Source organism: Bos mutus, chromosome 7 (genome assembly GCF_027580195.1).
Source record: "Bos mutus isolate GX-2022 chromosome 7, NWIPB_WYAK_1.1, whole genome shotgun sequence".
NCBI classification, from domain to species: domain Eukaryota; kingdom Metazoa; phylum Chordata; class Mammalia; order Artiodactyla; family Bovidae; genus Bos; species Bos mutus.
This window is the reverse complement of record NC_091623.1, coordinates 53,902,198-53,926,437: the sequence shown is the minus strand read 5'-3', so window position 1 is coordinate 53,926,437 and position 24,240 is coordinate 53,902,198. Positions and strand designations below refer to the sequence as shown.

The 24,240-nt window shown below is 39.5% G+C and overlaps 2 protein-coding genes across 2 annotated transcripts; both read left to right on the top strand.

The window, feature by feature from the left end:
- The first annotated feature begins 3,929 nt into the window (after window positions 1–3,929).
- LOC106700892 (olfactory receptor 7E178-like) lies at window positions 3,930–4,975 on the top strand. The gene is given in 2 exon segments (XM_014478611.2): window positions 3,930–4,014; window positions 4,017–4,975. Coding segments are annotated over 2 exon segments (1,044 nt in total).
- Window positions 4,976–19,316: 14,341 nt separating this feature from the next.
- On the top strand, window positions 19,317–20,326 carry LOC102288193 (olfactory receptor 7E178). The gene is given in 2 exon segments (XM_014478617.2): window positions 19,317–19,401; window positions 19,404–20,326. Coding segments are annotated over 2 exon segments (1,008 nt in total).
- The last annotated feature ends 3,914 nt before the right edge of the window (window positions 20,327–24,240 follow it).

Here is a 24,240-nt window from a genome sequence, read left to right as displayed (position 1 = left end):
TCGAGTCGGTGATGCCATCCAACCATCTTATTCTCTGTCGTCCCCTTCTCCTCCTGCCTTTGATCTTTTCCAGCCTCAGGGACTTTTTCAATGAGTCAGGTTTTCACATTAGGTGGCCAAAGTATTGGAGCTTCAGCTTCAGCATTAGTCCTTCCAAAGAATATTCAGGACTGATTTCCTTTAGCATTGACTTGTTTGATATCCTGGCTGTGCAAGGGACTCTCAAGAGTCTTCTCCAACACCACAGTTCAGAAGCATCAATTCTTTGGTGCTCAGCTTTCTTTATAGTCCAACTTTCACACACATACATTACCACTGGAAAAACTGTAGCTTTGACTAGATGGACCTTTGTCACCAAAGTATGTCTCTGCTTTTAAAATGATGTCTAGGTTTGTCACAGCTCTTCTTCCAAAGAGCAAGCATCTTTTAATTTCATGGCTTCAGTCACCATCTGCAGTGATTTTAGAGCCCAAGAAAATAAAGCCTCTCACTATTTCCATTGTTTCCCCATCTATTTGCCATGAAGTGATGGGACCAGAAGCCATGATCTTTGTTTTTTGAATGTTGAGTTTAAGCCAGCTTTTTCACTCTCCTCTTTCACTTTCATCAAGAGGCTCTTTAGTTCCTCTTTGCTTTCTGCCATAAGGTGGTGTCATCTGCATATCTGAGGTTATTGATACTCCTCCCTGCAATCTTGATTCCAGCTTGTGCTTTATCCAGCCTGGCATTTCATACAGTATACTCTGCATATAAGTCAAATAAGCAGGGTGACAATATATAGCTTTGATGTACTCCTTTAGCAATTTGGAACCAGTCCTTTGTTCTATGTCCAGTTCTGTTACTTCTTGACCTGCATACAGATTTCTCAGGAGGAAGGGAAGGTGGTCTGGTATTCCTATCTCTCTAAGAATTTTCCACAGTTTGTTGTGATCCACACAGTCAATGACTCTAGCATACTCAATGAAGAAGAAGTAGATAGTTTTCTGGAATTCCCTTGCTTTTTCTATGACTACTTGATCTCTGTTTCCTCTGCCTTTTCTAAATCCAGCTTGTCCATCTGGAAGTTCTTGGTTCACATAGTGTTGAAGTTTAGCTTGAAGGATTTTGAGCATTACCTTACTAGTGTGTGTAAGTGAGCACAAAATGTGCAGTGGTTTGGACAATCTTTGGTATTGCCCTTCTTTGCAGTTGGATGAGAAATGTCCTTTTCCGGTCCTGTGAAAAATGGAAAACTCTGAAAATGGATAGTGTATCTCATCGTTGGTCTAGACCTCATGCTGCAAAGATTTCAAGATTGATACAATGAATTTCAACATATCAAAACCACACATTGAGTGGTAAATTGAGAAAAAAAGGTCTGATGTTACGTTAAGATCCTGCAGCTTGGAAGTAAGAAGCAAGAGTATGTGATATTTCCTCCTGAGATGAAAAGGGACCCAGACCCTTCCCAGGACATTCACTCTTCTCCTTTTCCTGTTCTTTTAATATTAACAAGTCCCCAGAGATGAGGACAACATGGACCAAGTGGCTAATGATGAGCTTTGGGTGTTGAGCTCTAAGGTCATGCCATTGTAAATAATTGGCCAATGCCTCCAAGCTCATTATTTTGGCTGTTCTAATATTGTGAATCCACACCTATGTCTCCATCCTTTGTAGGAACCTACATCAGAATGTCCAGGCTGAGTCTGTTTTCCTGCCCATCCTGAGGAGGGACCCTGAGACTTCATCACACACCAGGCAGGAGAGAGGCAGTGAGTCTGTGGTCCTTGGTCATGCTCCAGCAGAGATACAGCCAACCTAGTAAGTGCTAGGGAGACAGGAATGGTGAAGAGGTGTTGGGAGCAATCCACATGGGTTTGGAATAGAGTGCTTTGAAGTTCACATTCTTTGTTTTGGTTGAGCTGTGAGAACTTTCGTTCAGAGTTCTGCTTTCACCCTCACTGGCTCTGGCTGGCATCCCTCCCAATAGAGAAGCAAGTGCACCTCTGTAAACTTTCCCCTTGTTCAGTTGTGGTTCAGTCACTCAGTCATGTCTGACTCTTTCCAACCCCATGGACTGCAGCACCAGGCTTCCCTGTCCTTCACCATCTCCTGGAGTTTGCTCAAACTCATGTCCATTGAGTCGATGATGCCATCCAACCATCTTATCCTCTGTCCCCCTCCCCTCTACCTCTTCAGTTCATCATGGGATCAGTGATGAGGATGAGGACAAGCATGATGAGGATGACATGAGCCATACCATCCTGTCCTGGTATTGAAGGCCTAAGTGTCGGGCTCTGACGTATACATTTTGTATTTCCTTCTTGATTATATGCGCATAATTTCTCCCCAATGATATGTACATAACATTACTATTATTTTAATAAGAGGAAAGAAGTGAAACATTTTATATAACATGTGCCAGTTCTTGGGGCTTCCCTGGTGGCTCAAGTGGTGAAGGATCTGCCTGCCAATACAGGAGACTTAAGTTTGATCCCTGGGTCATAAAGATCCCCTGCAGAAGGAAATGGCAACCCACCCCAGTGTTCGTGCCTGGGAAATCCCATGGACAGAGGAGCCTGGCGGGCTACAGTCCTTGGTGTCACAAAGAGTCAGACACAACTTAGGGACTAAACAACAGCAACCAGATCATGAATTAAAGAATGATAAAATCATGTTTGAAGTCAGTCATTTTGGACAGACTGATTCCAGATGCTAGGTATGTGGGCAATGCCTCTGCCACCCCAAACCATCATGTCACTAACTTCCCTGTCAGTCCCGGCAGAGACTCCTAGATCCCTGCTCACTGTTATGGGAACACTTGTACTTGGTTAGTGGGAATGAATAATGATACAGCCATTACAGAAAACAGAATGGAGGTTCCTTAAAAAAATTAAAAGCTGCATCTAATTGAAATAGAACTACCATAGGATCTAGCAACCCACTTCAGGTTAGGTGCCCAAGAACTCAAATCAGAACTTCTAATAGATATTTACATTCCCTTGTCTTCGTCATTTATTTTAAATAGTGAAAATGTGTTTATTGACTGTTGAATAGGTAAAAAATGTTGTGTGTTTATATAAATAATGGGATATTACTCAGCCATAAAAACAAGGAAATCCTGCCATTTGTGACAACATGGAATGATCTGGAGAATATTATGTCTGTTAAAAAAATAATTTATTTTAATTGGAGCATGATTACAATGTTGGGATGGTTTTTGCCATACATCATCATGAATCAAAATTTCAAGAGAGTTTCTTAAATTTTATTACCATTTAATCATTAACATTGTTCTGTACAGTAATACCACCTTTGTAGTCATCAATGCATCATGATCCTGCATTTAATTAAGCCATACTGATCAAAATTTGAATTCCACTAAAGTCAAAGATATGAAGAATATACTAAAAGCTTTAAAAGACCCCTCTGATGTTTGAGTAATGACTTATTTCATGAAGAAGGGAAGGTAGAAAACAAAGAATGATAAAACTCTGAATATCATATAAAATGTGTTCTCATTTTAACATTCATTTTTAATTAAGAATCAGGAGGACCTAGTTCTGCATTTCATAGATTTGTCAATATTGAAAATGAGGAAAATATCTAGAATTGTTTTTGACTGAATTAAGATTTGTATAAATATGCATGTCTTAATTTCTTTAGATCAAATTTTATATTTTATTAGAGGGGAAGAGAATTTCTCCTTCTACATTATATCTAAAGAAGTTGGCTATATTTAACTGAGACCATGGATGCTTTAACTCTAATATTCTTGTTCCCTTTCATTTTTCCATGAAGTTTTATAAAGTAAGGGTGTATAGGCAGAGATGAATAACATAGAAACTAAGGAGAAAACATTTCTAAGCAGGTAGAATTTGTCACACTGAGAAATATTGCTGAAGATACTGGGATGTATAATCTTAAAATGAATTGTTTGAATCCAAAGTATGGGCACAGCGCTCAATGCCCATTTACTTATGTCCTTTGTTTCCAGACCTCTTTTCTTTTTCCAGAGGTGTCCAAGCTACATAGAAATGGAAATCTAACAAGTGTCTCAGAATTCTTCCTCCTGGGCCTCTCAGATGATGCAGAACTGCAGCCTTTGCTCTGTGTCCTGTTTCTGTCCATGTACCTGGTCACCGTGCTGGGGAACCTGCTCATCATATTAGCTGTCACCTCTGACCTCCACCTCCACACCCCCATGTACTTCTTCCTCTCCAACCTGTCTTTGGCTGACATCAGTTTCATCTCTACCACTGTTCCCAAGATGATTGTGGACATCCAAACTCACAGCAGAGTCATCTCCTATGGGGGCTGCCTGACACAGATGTCTATTTTTATCCTTTTTGGGTGTATGGATAGTATGCTTCTGTCTGTGATGGCTTATGACAGGTTTGTGGCCATCTGTCACCCACTGCATTATACAATCATCATGAACCCACGCACCTGTTGCATCTTCATTTTGGTGTCTTTTTTTGTTAGCCTTTTGGATTCCCAGATGCATAATGTGATTGTGTTACAACTTACCTGCTTCAAGGATATAGAAATTTCTAGTTTCTTCTGTGACCCTTCTCAGCTGCTCAACCTTGGCTGTTCTGATACTTTCATGAATAATATAGTCAGCTATATTATCGTTGCCATCTCTGGTTTTCTCCCTACCTCAGGAATCTTTTTCACTTACTATAAAATTCTTGTCTCCATTCTGAGAGTCCCCTCATCAAGTGGGATGTATAAAGCCTTTTCCACCTGTGGCTCTCACCTGGTAGTGGTATGCTTGTTTTATGGAACAGCCCTGGGGGTATATCTCAGCTCAGCCATCTCCCTTTCTCCAAGGAAGGATGTAGCAGCCTCAGTGGTTTACACTGTGGTCACCCCCATGCTAAACCCCTTCATCTATAGTCTGAGAAACAAAGACATCAAAAAGGCCATGTGGAGGTTCCTCAGCAGAACAATCTCAGCTTAGGACCTGGCCATCCATTTGAGTGTAGGCTAGAAAATGTAAAAAAAAAAAAAAACCTGGAGATTTAAAATTCTACTTTTATTATGTCATCAGTTTTGCAACTCTTATGACCTTCATATTTTTCTTTGCTTTCCACCTGAATATTGTTTCTGTTTCTGGTTTAACATGACAGTGGGAGATCGAGGATCCTTTGTGTGTCATAATCACTTCTTACCTGAATTTCTTTATATCTATGGAGATTCTATGATTTATCTTTGGTGGCACAAACATCCTTGAAGAATGAGTACTTCCCTTTCAATATACTGAAAATTTATGAGTTTTGCACAGCTGTTACATCATTTCCATAGTAAATTCTGTATCTATGTTTTAAATTCGCACATGCAGTTATGGGTGAGGAGGCATGTCACGGCTTCTCAACCTAGGCTTTTATTGAAAATATCTGGGAAGATTAAAAATACTGACCTTGTTTTTCACCACCAGACACTCTACCTGTACTTGGTTGTGGCCTAAATATGAGTATTTTTCAAAGCACTCAGGTGGTTCTAGTGTGTGGCCAAGATTGAGAACTACTGATGTAAGTCAGAATTTTCCTTTAAAAGTGACCTTTATACTTTGGGTCATAACTGCTCATGGACAAATGCTAAAGATCCAGAAGAGATCAGAGGTCAAAGGGTGGAAGTTATGAAGACTCTGCTGTAGTAACAAGCAATGCATTTACCCCATTATTTCCAATAATCTTCACATGGATTATTCTACACCATATGCATGGACTTTGCTCTGGGGTGGGATGCTCAGAATCACTCCTCTATATTGCATCTTGTGTTGATCTTACGTACTTTCAACATAATCTGTAAATATCTCTTTGCCCTAAATGCTCAGGTGATCCCTTTAAACCCCTCAAGCCCTTGGTGGAGTAGCTTCTTCCTTCACTTATGATGGCTATGTTACTTCATTTTCTTTCTTTCTTTCTTTTTTTTATCTTTCAGCCATTCAATAACTATTTAACCAACTCTCTGTGTTAAAACTTTTCACTAAAATGATTAAATGAATTATTCCTGGATGACTGCCACTCAGCCAAAAAAATAATGAAATAATGCCATTTGCAGCCACCTGAATGGACCTAGAGATTGTCATACTGCATGAGGTATGTCAGAGAAAAATAAATATCATATGATATCACTTATATGTAGGATATATGCTGTTGCTAAGTCTCTTCAGTTGTGTCCGACTCTGTGCGACCTCATAGATGGCAGCCCACCAGGCTCCCCTGTCCCTGGGATTCTCCAGGCAAGAATACTGGAGTGGGTTGCCATTTCCTTCTCCAATTCATGAAGGTGAAAAGTGAAAGTGAAGCCGCTCAGTCCTGTCCGACTCTGAGCGACCCCATGGACTGCAGCCTACTGGGCTCCTCCATCCATGGGATTTTCCAGGCAAGAGTACTGGAGTGGGATGGATTATCTACAAAACAGAAATAGTGTTACAGATGTAGAAAACAAATTTGTGCTGAGTAAGGGGCAGTAAGGGATAAATTGGAAGGCTGGAACTGACATATGAAAGTGATGAAGTCGCTCAGCCGTGTCCGACTCTGTGTGACCCCGTGGACTGTAGCCCACCAGGCTCCTCCATCCATGGGATTCTCCAGGCAAGAGTACTGGACATATAAACACAACTATATCCAAATAGATAGATGTTAAGAACCTGCTGCTGCTAAGTCGCTTCAGTCGTGTCCAACTGTGTGACACCATAGACGGCAGTCCACTAGGCTCCTCTGTCCTTGGGATTCTCCAGGCAAGAATACTGGAGTGGGTTGCTATTTCCTTCTCCAAAGAACCTACTGTATAGCAAAAGGAAGGAACTCTACTCAATACAGTGTAATGAACTATATAGAAAACATTCGGAAAAAGAATGGATATATGTATAACAAATTCACTGTAGTGTACACCTGAAAGTAACACAACATTGTAAATCAACTCTACTCCAATAAAAAAGTTTTTGAAAAAACACTAATTGGTTTTTCTTTACTTGACTGACTCTTGACTGATACTATAGATTTGCTCTTATGTACCTGTGATTGGAAGATGCAAAATTTGCCCAGGAAAGACAGGTGGAAGTCAAGGGTATGTCTTAGCTTTGGGTACGCAGCTGGAGAATAGGTGGTATCATATTCCAATTGCTGTGTGACTCCAGTGATGCCTGAGGTACATTGAGTCACCCAAGTCTTCATAGTAAGTTTATCTTCTTTCAAGGGAGGACTTTTCCTTTTAGTAGAAACAGCCTGGTTAGGACTTCACTTGATTGCCATGCCTTCCTGTTCTCTGTCTCAATAATTACACCTTAGGTCTCCTATTGAGTTCTTCAAGACAAGTCAGTTCAGTTCAGTCTGACTCTTTGTAACCCCATGGACTGCAGCATGCTGGGCCTCCCTGTCCATCACCAACTCCCAGAGCTTGTTCAAACTCATGTCCATCGAGTTGGTGATGCCATCCAACCATCTCATTCTCTGTCCTCCCCATTCCTCCTGTCTTCAGTCTTTCCAAGCCTCAGGATCTTTTCCAATGAGTCAGTTCTTCGCATCAGGTGGCCAAAGTATTGGAGCTTCAGCTTCAGCATCAGTCCTTCCAATGAATATTCAGGACTGATTTCCTTTGGGATGGACTGGTTTGATCTCCTTGCATTCCAAAGGACTCTCAAGAGTCATCTACAACACCATAATTCGAAAGCATCAATTCTTTAGTGCTCAGCTTTCTTTATGGTTCAACTCTCACATCTGTACATGACTATTGGAAAAAGCATAACTTTGACTATATGGACCTTTGTTGGCAAAGTAATGTCTCTGCTTTTTAATATACTGTCTAGGTTTGTCACAGCTTTTCTTCCAAGGAACAAGTGTCTTTTAATTTCATGACTTCAGTCACCATCTGCAGTGATTTTGGAGCCCAGGAAAATAAAGTTTGTCACTGTTTCCATTGTTTCTCCATCTATTTACCATGAAGTGATGAGACCAGATGCCATGATCTTCGTTTTCTGAATGTTGAGCTTTAAGCTAACTTTTTCACTCTCCACTTTCACTTTCATCAAGAGGCTCTTTAGTTCCTCTTCACTTTCTGCCATAAGGGTGGTGTCATCTGCATATCTGAGCTTATTGATATTTCTCCTGGCAATCTTGATTCCAGCTTGTGCTTCATCCAGCCTGGCATTTTGCATAAAGTATTCTGCATATAAGTTAAATAAGCAGGGTGACAATATACAGCCTTGATGTCCTCCTTTCCCAGTTGATTACCATGCCTCTCTCAGAATCTTTACATCTTGGGCTCCTATTGCATTCTGCAAAATAAGTATCCATCACAAATTGAGATGTCACTTATTGTTTTTGTGGTAGTAATCTTGGCTGACTGAAAGCTGTGCAGATCTACTTTAGTTACTTTCCATTTTACCTCTTAACAAAATCACCAACCAACTCTACTGAGGAGAGACTTTGTTTGTTTTGTTTATTTATTTATTTATTTTTAAAATTTTATTTTTAAACGTTACAAATTGTACTAGTTTTGCCAAATATCAAAATGAATCCGCCACAGGTATACATGTGTTCCCCATCCTGAACCCTCCTCCCATACCTGCCCTCTGGGTCGTCCCAGTGCACTAGCCCCAAGCATCCAGTATCGTGCATTGAACCTGGACTGGCAACTCGTTTCATACATGATATTCTACATTAAAAGAAAGAATATATTGGAAAAAAGATAAATTCTTACTAGTTTAGGGAAAGAGATATCACCTCCAAAAAGTTACTAAAATCACTAAAATACTATATCTGCATATCCATTTAAGCTAATCTAAGTGACAGTCAAAGAATCTTGAAAGAAGCCAAAGTAATGCTACTTTGTGTGTGTGTGGTTCTGTGGTTTAGTTTTCTGTTTATGTTCTGTTAAACTTCTATCACTTTGTTTCTTATTAGATCATGTTAAATTCTCATAGCAAATGAATACAGGGCACTTTAAATCCATAAATATTATAAGAGAAAGTATACACTTGAATAATAATCCTAGGTGTTCTACAATGTTCATGGAATGATTTTCTGCAATGTTCACAATTGGTAATATGTCAGAAAATACATTCTGCTTGTATGAGTTTAATATATTACATTCCACAGAGAAGAGAAATCCTATATTCCATGTCTTTCACTGTCTGACTTATTTCACTTACCGTAATGACCTAACAGAAACAGAAGAGATTAAGAAGAGGGGGCAAGAATACATAGAAGAATTGTATAAAAAAGCTCTTAATAACATGGATAACCACGATGGTGTGCTCACTCACCTAGATCCAGACATTCTGGAGTGTGAAGTCACGTGTGCCTGAGGAAGAATTATGACTAACAAAGTTAGTGGAACTGATGGAATTCCAGCTGAGCTATTTCAAATCCTAAAAGATGACCCTATTAAAATGCTACACTCAATGTGCCAACAAATTTGGAAAACTCAGCAATGGCCACAGGACTGGAAAATGTCAGTGTTCATTCCAATTGCAAAGAAGGGAAATGCCAAAGGATGTTCAAACTACTGCACAATTGTGCTCATTTCACATGCTAGTAAGGTAATGCTCAAAATCCTTCAAGCTAGGCTTCAACAGTACATGAACCAAGAACTTCCAGATGGACAAGCTGGGTTTACAAAAGGCAGAGGAATCAGAGATCAAGTAGTCAGTACCCATTGGATTATAGAAAAAGCAAAGGAATTCCAGAAAACTATCTACTTCTTCTTCATTGACTACACTAAAGTCTTTGACTCAGTGGATCACAACAAACTGTTAAAAATTCTTACAGTGAGGGGAATGCCAGACCACCTGACCCATCTCTTGGGAAACCTGAATGAAGGAAAGGGATCAATAGTTAGAACTGGACCTGGAACAGTGGACTGTTTCAAAATTGGGAAAGGAGTATATCAAGGTTGTATATTGTCACCCTGCTTATTTAACTTATATGCACTGTGAACATCATGCAAAATGCCTGATGGATTGGTTGACTCACAAGCTGGAAAGAAGATTGCCTGCAGAAATATCAGCAACCTCAGATATGACAGCAACCTGACACCACCCTAAATGCAGAAAGCAAAGAACCTCTTGATGAAGCTGAAAGAAGAGGAAAGTGAAAAAGCTGGCTTAAAACAAAAAAATGAAAAAAACTAAGATCATGGTATCTGGTCCTATCACTTCATGGCAAATAAATGGGGAAATAAGGGAAACAGTGACAGATTTTCTTTTGTCTCTAAAATCACTCCCTACAGTGACTGCAGTCATGAGATTAAAAGATGCTTGTTTCTTGGAAGGAAAGCTATGACAAACTGAGATAGCATATTGAAAAGCAGAGACATCACTTTGCCAACAAACGTCCACATAGTCAAAGCTATGGTTTTTCCAGTAGTCATACATGGATGTGAGAGTTGGACTGTAAAGAAGGCTGAACACTGAAAAATTGATGCTTTCAAACTGTGGTGTTGGAGAAGACTCTTGAGAGTCCCTTGGACAGCAAGGAGATCAAATAAGTCAATCTTAAAGGAAATCAGCACTGAATATTCATTGGAAAGACTAACGCTGGAGCAGAAGCATCAATACTTTGGCCACCTGATGTTAAGAGCTCACTCATTAGAAAGTACATTGATGCTGGGAAAGATTGAAGGCAGCAGAAGGGGATGACAGAGGATGAGATGGTTGGATGGCATCACCAACTTAATGGACATGAGTTCGTGCAAGCTCCGGGAGATGGTGAAGCACAGGAAGCCTGGTGTGCTGCAGTCCACGGGGTTGCAAAGAGTTGAACACGACTGGGCGACTGAAAACCAACACCACCACCTGGGAAGCCCCTGATCAAATCTACTGAGTTGCTATTTGGTCATAATGATTGGAGGCATTGAGAACTGGGAAAAGAACATGACATATGTCACATTTTATGGTACAAACATAACTGCCTTGGTTTCCTTGTAAATTCGTCTTTGTTCTAGAATCTTATTCCTAGATCTCAGTATGAAAGCATTTCAGTTTAGTGATACGTTTTTGCCACGAACTAAATATTTAAATGCTACAACACCCAGTGACTTCCTCTCATATCCACCTGTGCATATCTGCTATGAGATTTCCCTTAAAAATATCCTGTCAGTTTTTTATACACGGTTGCATAACATTCTTTCCTTCATATCCAATATGATATGGTTTAAGTTAAAATTTCTTCATGTCATTTAAGGACAAACCAACCTCTGCATTCCTCAGGAGAGCACTCTCTGTCAGGAAGATTGCATGGACAGGATTGAGAAGGTTACATCCCAACACTCTCCACATACCTCCCACTTTATCCAATAGCAAAAACAGGTAAGCCAAATCCATATTTTATTAAAGTCCTCGAGAGCTGAGACCACAAAGAAACCAAGAGAAAACATCCAGGTTTGAGTGGATTCCATTTGAATTACCAGAAATCAGAAACATGTGAAACACAGCATGTGGAAATTTGTTACATCTGTTCATGGAACAGCTGCAGGTTGTCCAGACATTGATGCAGGGGCTCTCCTAGTGTATCAGAAACCAGGGGTCTACTTGAGACTGCATGACCTGAAGTTGTAGAAGTACCCAGGGGAGAGGAAGGTCTACCCATTTCTAGTTTGTTTCCAGGGAAATTTTGTTGAGATCATGTTGGTGCAGTGAATCTAGGAATATACTGAAAAGCAGATGGGCAAGACTTAATCTTGGAAGGGTTTGGCGCACAAAGTTCCTATAGAGGATGAGGCCTGTATGGTGGGCAGGATCTGAGATGGTCTCACTTATCCCACCTCTTGGTTTTCACTCCATTGTATGTTTCCTCCCATCAACTGTGAACTAAAGTAAAGAGATGAAAGCATGTTATCTTTACAGACAGTTATTAACTCTGAAAATGGAAAGTGCATCACATCATTGGCTAGACCTCTTGCTACATAGACTTCATAATTTATAAAATGGACTTCAACACATCAAAACCACACATTGAATGGACAAAATTGAGAAAAAAATGTCTGAGGTTATGTTAAGATCCTGCAAGTTGGAAGTAAGAAGCAAGAGTACATGGAATTTCCTCCTGAGATGAAGAAAGACCCGGACCCTTCCCAGGACATTCACTTTTCTCCTTTTCCTGTTTTGTTAGTATTAACAAGTCTCCAGAGAGTGGGACAACATGGAGCAACTGGCTAATGATGAGCTTTGAGCATTGAGCCCTAATGTCATACCTTTTTTAATAATTGGTCAGTGTCTCTAGCTCGTTATGTTGCTAGTTCTAATATTGTGGTCCATCCATACCTACTTCTCCATCTTTTGTAGGAACCTTCATTAGAAGGTCCAGCCTGAGTCTGTCTTCCTGTCCGTCCTCTGGAGTGACCCTGAGACTTCATTACACACCAGGCAGGAGGAGGGCAGTGAGTCTGTGCTCTTTGGTCATGTTCCAGCAGAGATGCAGCCCAGGCCAGTAAGTCCTGAGGGAGACAGTGATTGGTGAATGAAAGGAGTTTGGGGAGCATGATTTTATGCACAACATGGCAAACGTGACAATTGGGATAGACAGATGGGAGGGCACCAGTATACAAATTTCAGATTAGAGCCCTATGACACTTACGTTCTGGTGTGTGAGAACTCTGATTCAGAGTTCTGCTTTCACCAGCACTGGTGTGGCTCTGCCTGGTATGCTTCCCACCAGAGCAGTGAACAGATCTCTGAAAAATTTCCCACTTCCCTCCCCTGGTAGCTCAGAGGTTAAAGCGTCTGCCTGCAATGTAGGAAACCTAGGTTTGATCACTGGGTCAGGAAGATCCCCTGGAGAAGGAAATGGCAATCCAGGACTCTTGTCTGAAAATCCCATGGACAGAGAAGCTTGGTAGGCTACAGTCCATGGGGTTGCAAAGAGTTGGACACAACCAAGCCACATCACTTTCACTTTCAAACTTCCCCATGAGCACATCAGATAATTCTGCAAGTGCTGATGAAGATGGTGAGGAGGATGACATTAACCATAATATCAGGTACTGTTACTTAAGACTTCATAAGTGTCAGGCTCTGAGGTATATGTTTTATGTTTCATTTTTTATTGCATCTGCACCAAATTATGGTCTTCCCAGGTGGTGCTAAAGGTAAAGAACCTGCCTGCTAATGCAGGAGACATGAGAGACTTGGGTTCGATCACTGGGTAGGAAAGATCCCTTGAAGGAGGTCATGGCAACCCACTCCAGTATTTTAGCCTGGAGAATTCCATGGACAGAGGATCCTGGCCGTCTACAATCCATGGAGTCACAAAGAGTCAGATTCAACTGAAGTGACTTAGCACACAGGCATGCACAAAATTATAACTGCCTACATTATTATTAATAAGAGAAAAGAAGCACAACATTTTATGTCATATGTATCAGGTAATGAGTTACAAAGTGTTAAAGCCAAGTTGAAGCCAGTCATTCTAGCAGTCTTCCTCTTGCCACCCAGTCAGTCAGTCACTTCCTTGTGAGTCTGGGCAGAAACTCCCTGCTCACTGTGCCCTTCCCTTTGGAGTTTTCTGGAGGACACATTGGAGGTTACTAGGTAGCACTTACTGCATCAACTGTAGGAAGGATGTCTGAAATCACAGACAAAAGTCATAGAATTATTTGGCACCTGATACTTCAGAGTGGGCTTCCCTGGTGGCTCAGACAGTAAGGAATAACCCTGCAGTGAGGGAGACCTGGGTTTGATCCCTGGGCAGGGAAGATCCCCTGGAAGAAGGCATGGTAATCCACTCCAATATTCTTGCCTGGGGAATCCACATGACAGAGGAGCCTGGTGGGCTACAGTGTATGGGGTTGCAAAGAGGCAGACATGACTGAGTGACTGAGCACAGCACAGCACTTCAGCATAGATCTCTGTTGATTCTGTTCCTGGGTTTCCATTCACCTCTCCACTTTCTCCTATGTACTTAAAATCAGTTTCCTCAATCATGAAAGGCAACACAGAATCAGAGCCTTGTGGTCTGTTCCTACTCAGAAAAATGAAAACAGTTCAAAATAATGTATTCCAGATGTATGTGTTGTTAAATCTCATGTACTTCTGCCAAACACTTTCAGGAAGTTTGAAAAGAGTGAAGTTTAGGGTATGGGACTCAGAGAAGAAAAACTTAATTTTGAATTTTCTATGCTGCACTCATTCTCAGTGTGTTATGGGAAATTTTTTAGAATCTGAGATTTAGCCATGTCAACTGAGCTGATGGTTCACAGACAGAAATCCACTGAAGTTGGACTAAAATAATAATAGTGCTTTGTGTAATAATTGTATGATGGGCATACGAGAAGGGCAAGATACGTTTTTGATTTTTTATTTTTACTAATAATGACTATGCTAATTTTCATGTTACCAAATTTAAATATCTGTTGATCTGATGCCCTGATCCCTGACAGGACATTTTATTTTTGTTTACATAAGTACATTCTTCATAGATGAAGAGAAATGACTGAGACTCATTAATTTCTGATTCTCCAGAGACTCTATCTTGTTGACACAGAGGCAGCAACAAGAATAAAATAAATCCATTTTGATATTTGGCAAAACTAATACAATTATGTAAAGTTTAAAAATAAAATAAAATTAAAAAAAAAGATTAAGGACAAGGGCAAGAAAAAAAAAAGAATAAAATAAATCCAGTAAATTTTGTTTAAACCCTTCCATTTTTCATAGAAACAAAGTGTGCACCCAAGACATGACACTGGTTGCTATTAGGGAGGTGTATGCAGAGAAATGGATTAGAGCTGAGACACCAAGAGAAGTTAAATTTTATTGTTAATGTTTCAAATCTGTATGAATATGAAATCTGAAGCAAATATTAGAAAAAGTTTCTGTTTTAAAAATAGTGTGAATTCATGATTATATAAATAGATGATGGTCATTGAGCTTTTTCTAAGTGTTAGACTGTATTCTAAAGCAGTGTTTATCAAGCCCAGCTTCAAAGAAAGGAGACCAAGAAACTCACATGTAGAGATCCCGAAATTGATTTGAGGCTGAGGCTGGGGTAAGTGAGTATTTTTAAAGTAAGCACATGTAAATAATAGATCAACTGGAACTGAAAACCACTTGTTTAAGCAATATTAATGATGTTTAAAAAACTATCTTGTAATAGTCCTATTCTGTAGGTTTAATTACTATCATAATTTCATAGATAAGGAGACTGCCCAGATGTGTTTGCATTATTCTGTTTTAATCTTTTTTTCACAATTAAGTCATAGTTTGAAAGCCAAAATAAAGAACTTGAATTGCCTATAAAAAGCAGAATTAGAAGAATTACAACCCCTCTATCAGGAATGATTGGCAGGAAAATTTGTTACCTTGACATAAGAAGGCTGGGTCCTGACCTGGGAGTGGGACCTTCCCTAGCATTAACCTCCTCAACAGTAAACAGGAGAATTTATGATCAGGAGAACAAGACCACTGGGTAAAAGGTACTCAACATCAGGTAACATTAGGACATACAAGACCAAATGGAAATCAAATATCACCTCACATCTGTTAGGATGGCCATTATATACAAAAAGACAACAAATATTGGGTAGGATGTGGAGTTGAAGGGAACACTTGTACTTGGTTGGTGGGAATGAATATTTGTACAGCTATTACACAGAAATCCCTTGCATTCCTATACACTAATAATGAGAAAATATAGAGAGAAATTAAGGAAACAATCCCATTCACCATTTCAACAAAAAGAATAAAATACTTAGGAATATATCTACCTAAAGAAACTAAAGACCTATATATAGAAAACTATAAAACACTGGTGAAAGAAATCAAAGAGGACACTTAGAGATGGAGAAATATACTGTGTTCATGGATCGGAAGAATTGATATAGTGAAAATGAGTATACTACCCAAAGCAATCTATAGATCCAATGCAATCCCTACCAATGGTATTTTTCACAGAGCTAGAACAAATAATTTCACAATTTGTATGGAAATATGAAAAACCTCGAATAGCCAAAGCAATCTTGAGAAAGAAGAATGGAACTGGAGGAATCAACCTGCCTGACTTCAGGCTCTACTACAAAGCCACAGTCATCAAGACAGTATGGTACTGGCACAAAGACAGAAATATAGATCAATGGAACAAAATAGAAAGCCCAGAGATAAATCCATGCACCTATGGACACCTTATCTTTGACAAAGGAGGCAAGAATATACAATGGAGAAAAAAGTCTCTTTCACAAGTGTTGCTGGGAAAACTGGTCAACCACTTGTAAAAGAATGAAACTAGAACACTTTCTAACACCATACACAAAAATAAACTCAAAATGGATTAAAGATCTAAACATAAGACCAGAAACTATAAAACTCCTAGAGGAAAACATAGGCAAAACACTCTGACATAAATCACAGCAGGATCCTCCATGACCCACCTCCCAGAATATTGGAAATAAAAGCAAAAATAAACAAATGGGACCTAATTAAACTTGAAAGCTTCTGCACAACAAAGGAAACTATAAGCAAGGTGAAAAGACAGCCTTCAGAATGGGAAAAAGTAATAGCAAATGAAGCAACTGACAAACAACTAATCTCAAAAATATACAAGTAACTCCTACAGCTCAATTCCAGAAAAATAAACGACCCAATCAAAAAATGGGCCAAAGAACTAAACAGACATTTCTCCAAAAAAGACATACAGATGGCTTGCAAACACATGAAAAGATGCTCAACTTCACTCATTATTAGAGAAATGCAAAGCAAAACCACAATGAGGTACCATCTCACACCAGTCAGAATGGCTGTGATCCAAAAGTCTACAAGCAATAAATGCTGGGGAGGATGTGGAAAAAAGGGAACCCTCTTACACTGTTGGTGGGAATGCAAACTAGTACAGTCACTATGGAGAACAGTGTGGAGATTTCTTTAAAAAACTGGAAATAGAACTGCCTTATGACCCAGCAATCCCACTTCTGGGCATACACACCGAGGAAACCAGAATTGAAAGAGACTCGTGTACCCCAATGTTCATCACAGCACTGTTTATAATAGCCAGGACATGGAAGCAACCTAGATGTCCATCAGCAGATGAATGGATAAGAAAGCTGTGGTACATATACACAATAGAGTATTACTCAGCCATTAAAAAGAATACACTTGAATCAGTTCTAATGAGGTGGATGAAACTGTAGCCTATCATACGGAGTGAAGTAAGACAGAAAGAAAAACACCAATACAGTATACTAATGCATATATATGGAATTTAAAAAGATGGCAATGATAACCCTGTATGCAAGATAGCAAAAGAGACACAGGTGTATAGAACAGTCTTTTGGACTCTGTGGGAGAGGGCGAGGCTGGGATGATTTGGGAGAATGACATTGAAACATATATAATATCATATGTGAAAGGAATCACCAGTCCAGGTTTGATGCATGATACAGGATGCTTGGGGCTGATGCACTGAGATAACTCAGAGGGATGGTATGGGGAGGGAGGAGGGAGGGGGGTTCAGGATGGGGAACACGTGTACAACCGTGGCAGATTCATGTTAATGTTGACAAACCAATACAATATTGTAAAGTAATTAGCCTCCAATGAAAATAAAAAAAATTATATTAAAAAAATAGAAAACAGAATGAAGGTTTCTTAAGAAATTAAAAACTGCAACAAATTGAAGTAGAACTACCTTAGGATCCAACAACCCTACTTCAGGGTAGATGCCAAGGAAATGAAATCAGAACCTTAAAGAGATATCTGTATTCCCATGTCATGGCATTATTATTTTACATAGTGAAAATATGGGTATGTGTCTGTTGACAGATGAATAATGAAAGAAGGCATCCTGTGTGTATTTAAAGAATTAGATGTTACTCAACCATAAAAACAAGGAAATCCTGCCATTTATGACAACAGGGATGGACCTGGAAAATAATATTCTTATTAAAAAACATATACTAGATGTAGAGTCAGATACCGTATAATCTCATTTATGTGTGGAAGCTAAGAAAGTAAAAATCTTAGGATCATGGATTAGAACTGTAGTTCTGAGAACTGGTGGTAGAGAAACTTTCAGTTATGAAATGAGTAAATTCTAGGGATCTAAATACAATCTGTTGATTATAGTTAATAATAATATATTATATTCTTGAAATCTGCTAAGAAAGATCTGCTTAACTGTTACTACACACACACACACACACACACACACACACGAATAGAAATTCTGTGAGGTGACAGACATGCTAATTAACTTGATTGTGGTATTTGTTCACAATGTTGATGTATACTAAATCATCATTTTGGACATCTTTTAAAACACTTCATTGCATAACCCAAATATATGCAATTTTGTCAATCAAACTTCAATAAACCAAAAAAAGAAAAAAGTATTATCCCACCAGTACAGAATAGAGTCCAAAAATGCAAGTGGTATCACACATCAGACATTTTACTGAGGCGGAATTGAAACAAATACCCCATATAAAAGAAAAGATTCCAAGAGGCTTTCTTAACTTTCATTGTCATTTAATCATTAACAATCCCCTGTAAACTAACACCATCTTGTAGTCACCAATGTATTATGATTATGTGCACTTAATTAAACCATATTAACTGAAATTTGAAGTCCATCAATGGGGCCTCCCTTGTGGCTCAGCTGGTAAAGAATCTTCCTGCAATGTGGGAGACCTGGGTTCAATCCCTGGTTTGGGAAGATCCCCTGGAGTAGGGAAAGGCTACTCACTTCAGTATTCTAGCCTGGAGAATTCCATGGACTATAGAGTCCATCAAAGATATCAAGTATACTAAATGGCCTTCAAAAGAAAACCTTGACATTTGAGTAATCACCTATTTCATGAAGGAAGGAAGACAGAAAAATAAAGAAGGATAAAACACTGCATATCATATAAAATGTGTTTGGATTATGAACATTCATCTTTAATTTAGAATCCAGATGACATAGTCCTGTTTCACAGAGATCTGTAGATATTCTAAATGAAGGAATTATCTAGAATTATATTTGAATAAAACAAGATATATATATATATGTATATATATGTGTATATATATTGCTTTATTTCTTTAAATTAGAATTTAATTTTTCTTAAAGAAGGAAGAAAATGTCTCATTCAGGCTAATGGAGAGAGTAGCATGGAAACATATACACTAACATATGTAAAAAAGAAGGTTGCATTTTACTGAGATCCTGGAGGTATTACCTCTAATGTCCTCTCTCCCTTTCACTTTTCAGTGAAGTTTTATAAAGTATGGGTGTATCAACAGAGGTGAATAACACATGAACCAAGAAGGAAGCAGTTCTAAACAGAATTTGTCACTGAGAAATATTGCTGAACGTACTGGGGTATATGGTCTTAGAAATGAAGCTTGAATCCAAAATATGGACACAGTGCTCAATGCCCATTTAGTTATTTCCTATTTTTCAAACCCTCTTTCATTCTTCCAAAGGTGACCAAGCAGCACAGAGCTGGAAATCTAACAAGAGTCTCAGAATTCTTCCTTCTGGGCCTGTCAGATGATCCAGAACTGCAGCCTTTCCTCGTTGGACTCTTCCTGTCCATGTACCTGGTCACTGTGCTGGGGAACCTGCTCATCATCCTGGCTGTCACCTCTGACCCCCACCTCCACACCCCCATGTACTTCTTCCTCTCCAACCTGTCCTTGGCGGACATTGGTTTCATCTCCAGCACTGTCCCCAATATGATTGTGAACATCCAAACTCACAGCAGAGGCATTTCCTATGTGGGCTGCCTGACACAGATATCTACTTTTACCTTTTTTGGTTGTTTGGATGATACGCTTCTGCTTGTGATGGCCTATGACAGGTTTGTGGCCATCTGTCAGCCACTGCACTACACCGTCATCATGAACCCACGCCTGTGCTGCTCCTTAGTTTTGGTGTCCTCTTTTGTTAGTCTTTTGGAGTCCCAGGTGCACAGTTGGATTGTGTCACAAGTCGCCTGCTTCAAGGATGTGGAAATTTCTAATTTCTTCTGTGACCCTTCTCTACTCCTCAAGCTTGCCTGTTTTGACACTTTCACCAGTAACATAGTCATGTATTTTGGTGGTACCATCTTTGGATTTCTTCCTGTCTCAGGTATCTTTTTCTCTTACTATAAAATTTTTTCCTCCATTCTGAGAGTTCCCTCATTAGGTGGGAGGTATAAAGCCTTCTCCACCTGTGGCTCTCATCTGGCAGGTGTTTGCTTATTTTATGGAACAGGCCTTGGTGTGTACCTCAGCTCAGCCACCTCACAATCTCCCAGGAAGGATGCAGTGGCCTCAGTGGTGTACACCGTGGTCACCCCCATGCTGAACCCCTTCATCTACAGTCTCAGGAATAGGGACATCAAAAGGGCCGTGTTCAGGTTACTCAGCAAAACAATCTAATCTCAGTACCTGTGTCATTCATTTAGAATGCTTATTAGAATGCTTAGAAAATGCAACAAAACTATGCATGTGAACCTCAAATTCTACCTCTCTCATCACCTCGCTTTTGTAGTTCTTCTGGCCTTCAACACTTCCCCTTGCTTAACACCTAAGTGTTGCTGAGTTTGATATGTCTTTAATGAGACTGTGAGAGTATTCTGGGATCCTTTGTATAGCTTAATAAATGCAGGATTGAATATTATTTTACTGTGGTGATGCTTCATTTTATTATTAGCAGCCCAAGCATCCTGGTAAGATGAATAACTTTTTTTTACATATTTACAATTTACATCTTTCCCATAGTTCTTGTATATTTTCCATGTGTGTGCTCAGTTGTTCAGTTGTGTCTGACTTTTTGTGACCTCATGGATAGTAGCCTTAGTAGCCTGCCAGACCCCTCTGTCAGTGGAGTTTTCCAGGCAAGAATACTAAAGTGGGTTGCCATTTCCTCCTCAAGGGAATTTTCCCAATCCAGGGATCAAAACTGTGTCTTCTATGTCTTCTATATTTGCAGATGAATTCTTTACTGCTAGCACCATCTAGAAAGCCCAAAAGCAATAGACAGAGGAGCCCAGTGGGTTACTGTCTAAAGGGTTTCAAAGAGTTGGACACGACTGAGCCACTAAGCCCTTCCACTTCCATGAAAGGACAGAGGAGTTCTCATTGTTCTACATCCTCACCATCACATTGATATTTTCCATATTGCTTCTATTTATCAATTCTGCATATGGAGTTTACGTGGGAGGATACATATAACCTCTTCTCAGTTCTGGTTTTTATGAAAATCATCCAGGAAACATAAAAATACTGACAATTGGGTCTCAATAACAGAGATTCTGATTTAACTGGACTTCGTTGTGCCCTGAGGATGAGGATTATTAAAAGCACTCAATGGTCCTGCTGAGAATTACTGATATGAACCAATACTTTCATTCAAAGGTGCCCTTTATGCCTTGGGTCCTAACTGCTCATGGACGAAGATGCTAAAGTGATCAGACTTCAGTAGGGGACAATATGAAAAGCCAACTGGCAGTTTATTTCCCCCATTATTCCTGAAAATGATTTGCACATATGGTCTCTCTTCACACCATACAATTGGGTCTGTGTGCTGGTTGTGAAGCTATCATCTTTGCCCCAAACTCACATTTATATACTTTGTTTGGGGTGGAGCTCTAAAATCCTTGCTCTATTTCCCATCTTGTGGTCATCTTATATACATTCAATTGTGATCAGTAAAAGTCTCTTTACCCTAAATACTCGACTGTTCCCTTTTTATCCCTCAAGGCCTTGGAGTTGTAGCTTCCTTCACTTTTTTTCTCCTTTTTTTACTCATTCATCAACCATTTATTTTTCTCAATTGGATTTTTACAAAAACAACATCCACTCATTGTGACAAGCCAGCGATAGAATTATAAAGAAAATCATCCTTCCCCTCCTTTCTCCAACCTCATTTGCTGGATTAATTGAGTATTGCACCTAGGATTTCTTTCATCCTCTTCTCTATATTCAGACAGGCAAAAGCAAATGCAAGGAGTTTTTTTTTTTTTTTACCTTTTACAAAGAATAAAATTGTTCCATACACATCACTCTGAAATTACAACCAATATACATGGGTATTTTTTTGGTTTTTAATATTTATGTTGTCTTATAATTGGAAGAAAATTGATTCACAATGTTGTGTTGGTATCTGCCATACAACACGAATCAGTCATATTTATACATATATCACCTTCCTCTTGAGCCTCCCTCCTCTCCCCTGATCCCACCCATCTAGGTCATCGAAGAGCACCAGACTGGGCTCCCTGTGTTCTCACCAGGTATCCATTTTACACATGATAGTGTGTATATGTCAGTGGTACATTCTCCTTTCATCCCACTCTCTCCTTCATTCACTGTGTCCACAAATCCATTCTCTACATCAGGTGCTCCATTCCTGCCCCACAAATAGGTTCATCAATACCTTTTTCTAGATTCCATATATATATATATATATATATATATATATATATACACATATATACATATATACATTAATATATGATATTTGTTTTCTTTTTCTGACATGTCACTCTGTATGACAGACTCTAGGTTCATCTACCTCACTACAATGGACTCAGTTTCATTTCTTTTATGGCTGAGTAGTATTCCATTGTATACATGTACCACATCTTCTTTATCCATTTCATCTGTAGTTGGACATCTAGGTTGCTTCCATGTCTCAGCTATTGCAACTAGTGTGCTGATGAACTTTGGGATACATATGTCTTTTTGAATTATGGTTTTCTCAGGGAATATGCCCATAGTAGAATTGCTGTGTCATATGGCAGTTGTATCCTAGTTTCTGAAGGAACTTCCATGCTGTTCTCCATAGTTGTAGATAGAATTTTAAAAATTACATCATACCACTATCCACAAACATCCCACTTTATCCACTGTTAAAAAACAGGTGAGCCCAAACCACATTTTGTAAAAGTGTTCAAGCACTGAGACCACAAAGAAACCTAAAGAAAATATATTCTGGAGCGAGTAGATTCCCATGTAGTTAGCAGAAATTGGAAGCGCATGGAAGATTTATTACATTCATCCATGAAATGGCTGTAGGTTGTCCTGATGTTGGTGGAGGAGCTCTCTTTCTGCTGCTAAGTCGCTTCAGTCGTGTCCTACTCAGTGTGACCCCATAGACGGCAGCCCACCAGGCTCCCCAGTCCCTGGGATTCTCCAGGCAAAAACAATGGAGTGGGTTGCCATTTCCTTCTCCAATGCATGAAAGTGAAAAGTGAAAGTGAACTCGCTCAGTCGTGTCTGACTCTTCGTGACCTCATGGACTGCAGCCCAACAGGCTCCTCCATCCATGGGATTTTCCAGGCAAGAGTACTGGACTGGGGTGCCATTGCCTTCTCTGGGAGGAGCTCTCTTAGTATATCAGAAACCAGGGGTCTACTTCAGACTGTATTATGTGAAGCAGTAGAGTAGGATCTGCAGAAGTACCCAGGGGAGAATAAGTTCTACCCATAATCTAGCTTGTGTCCAGGAAATTTTTGTTGAGATCATGGTGGTGGGATGAATTTGGGGATATGCTGGAAAGCAGATGGATAAGCCCTGAGTCTTGAATTGTTTGGAGGACAAAGTCTTTATAGAGAACGAGGATTGTGTGGCGGGCAGTATCTGAGAAGCTCCCAATGTCCCATCTCTTGGTTTTCATTGCTTTGCATATTTCCCTTCCCACTGAGTGTGAAATGTACATAGAGACCCACTTCCAACGATGAGAATGTGGAAGAATGTTGGGAAGTCAATTCTGGGAAGCGAGTAAAATAATCTGGCTTTGTTCTTGCTGCATCTCTCTCTTGTTTTATTGATAGTCCACACTGATAAAACCCAACTCCCCCACCAGGCAAGGAGGTCAAGTGTCAAGGAACTGAAGGAATTCTTTGGACAATATTGTGTGGACAGGTGAATCCTCCCAACAGGTTCATGAGTGTGCTTGAAAGTGGACACCTGCTGATTCAATCTTGAGATGCCTGCAGCCCTGGCTATCACCTTGAATGCAACCTTCTGGGAGACACAGTGAAATATTTAAAGTATCAGTAATAAAATCATAAGTAAAGATCAACAGTTTTCTAATATGCCAATGTAATTCATTTAGAGAAAAAACTTAGAACTGAAGATTCATTCAAATTAGCAAAACAGTGAAGTCCACCATTTCCAATACCAGCTGAGCCAGGGTGAGGAAAGGAAAATAAGAAGTTATCCTTAGAAAAAAATATTAACTGTGAAAATGGAAAGTGTATCATATCCTTGGTATGGATCTAATGCTGCATAGACCTCATGATTGATACAATCAATTTGCAGATATCAAGACCACACTAAGCGTTTTA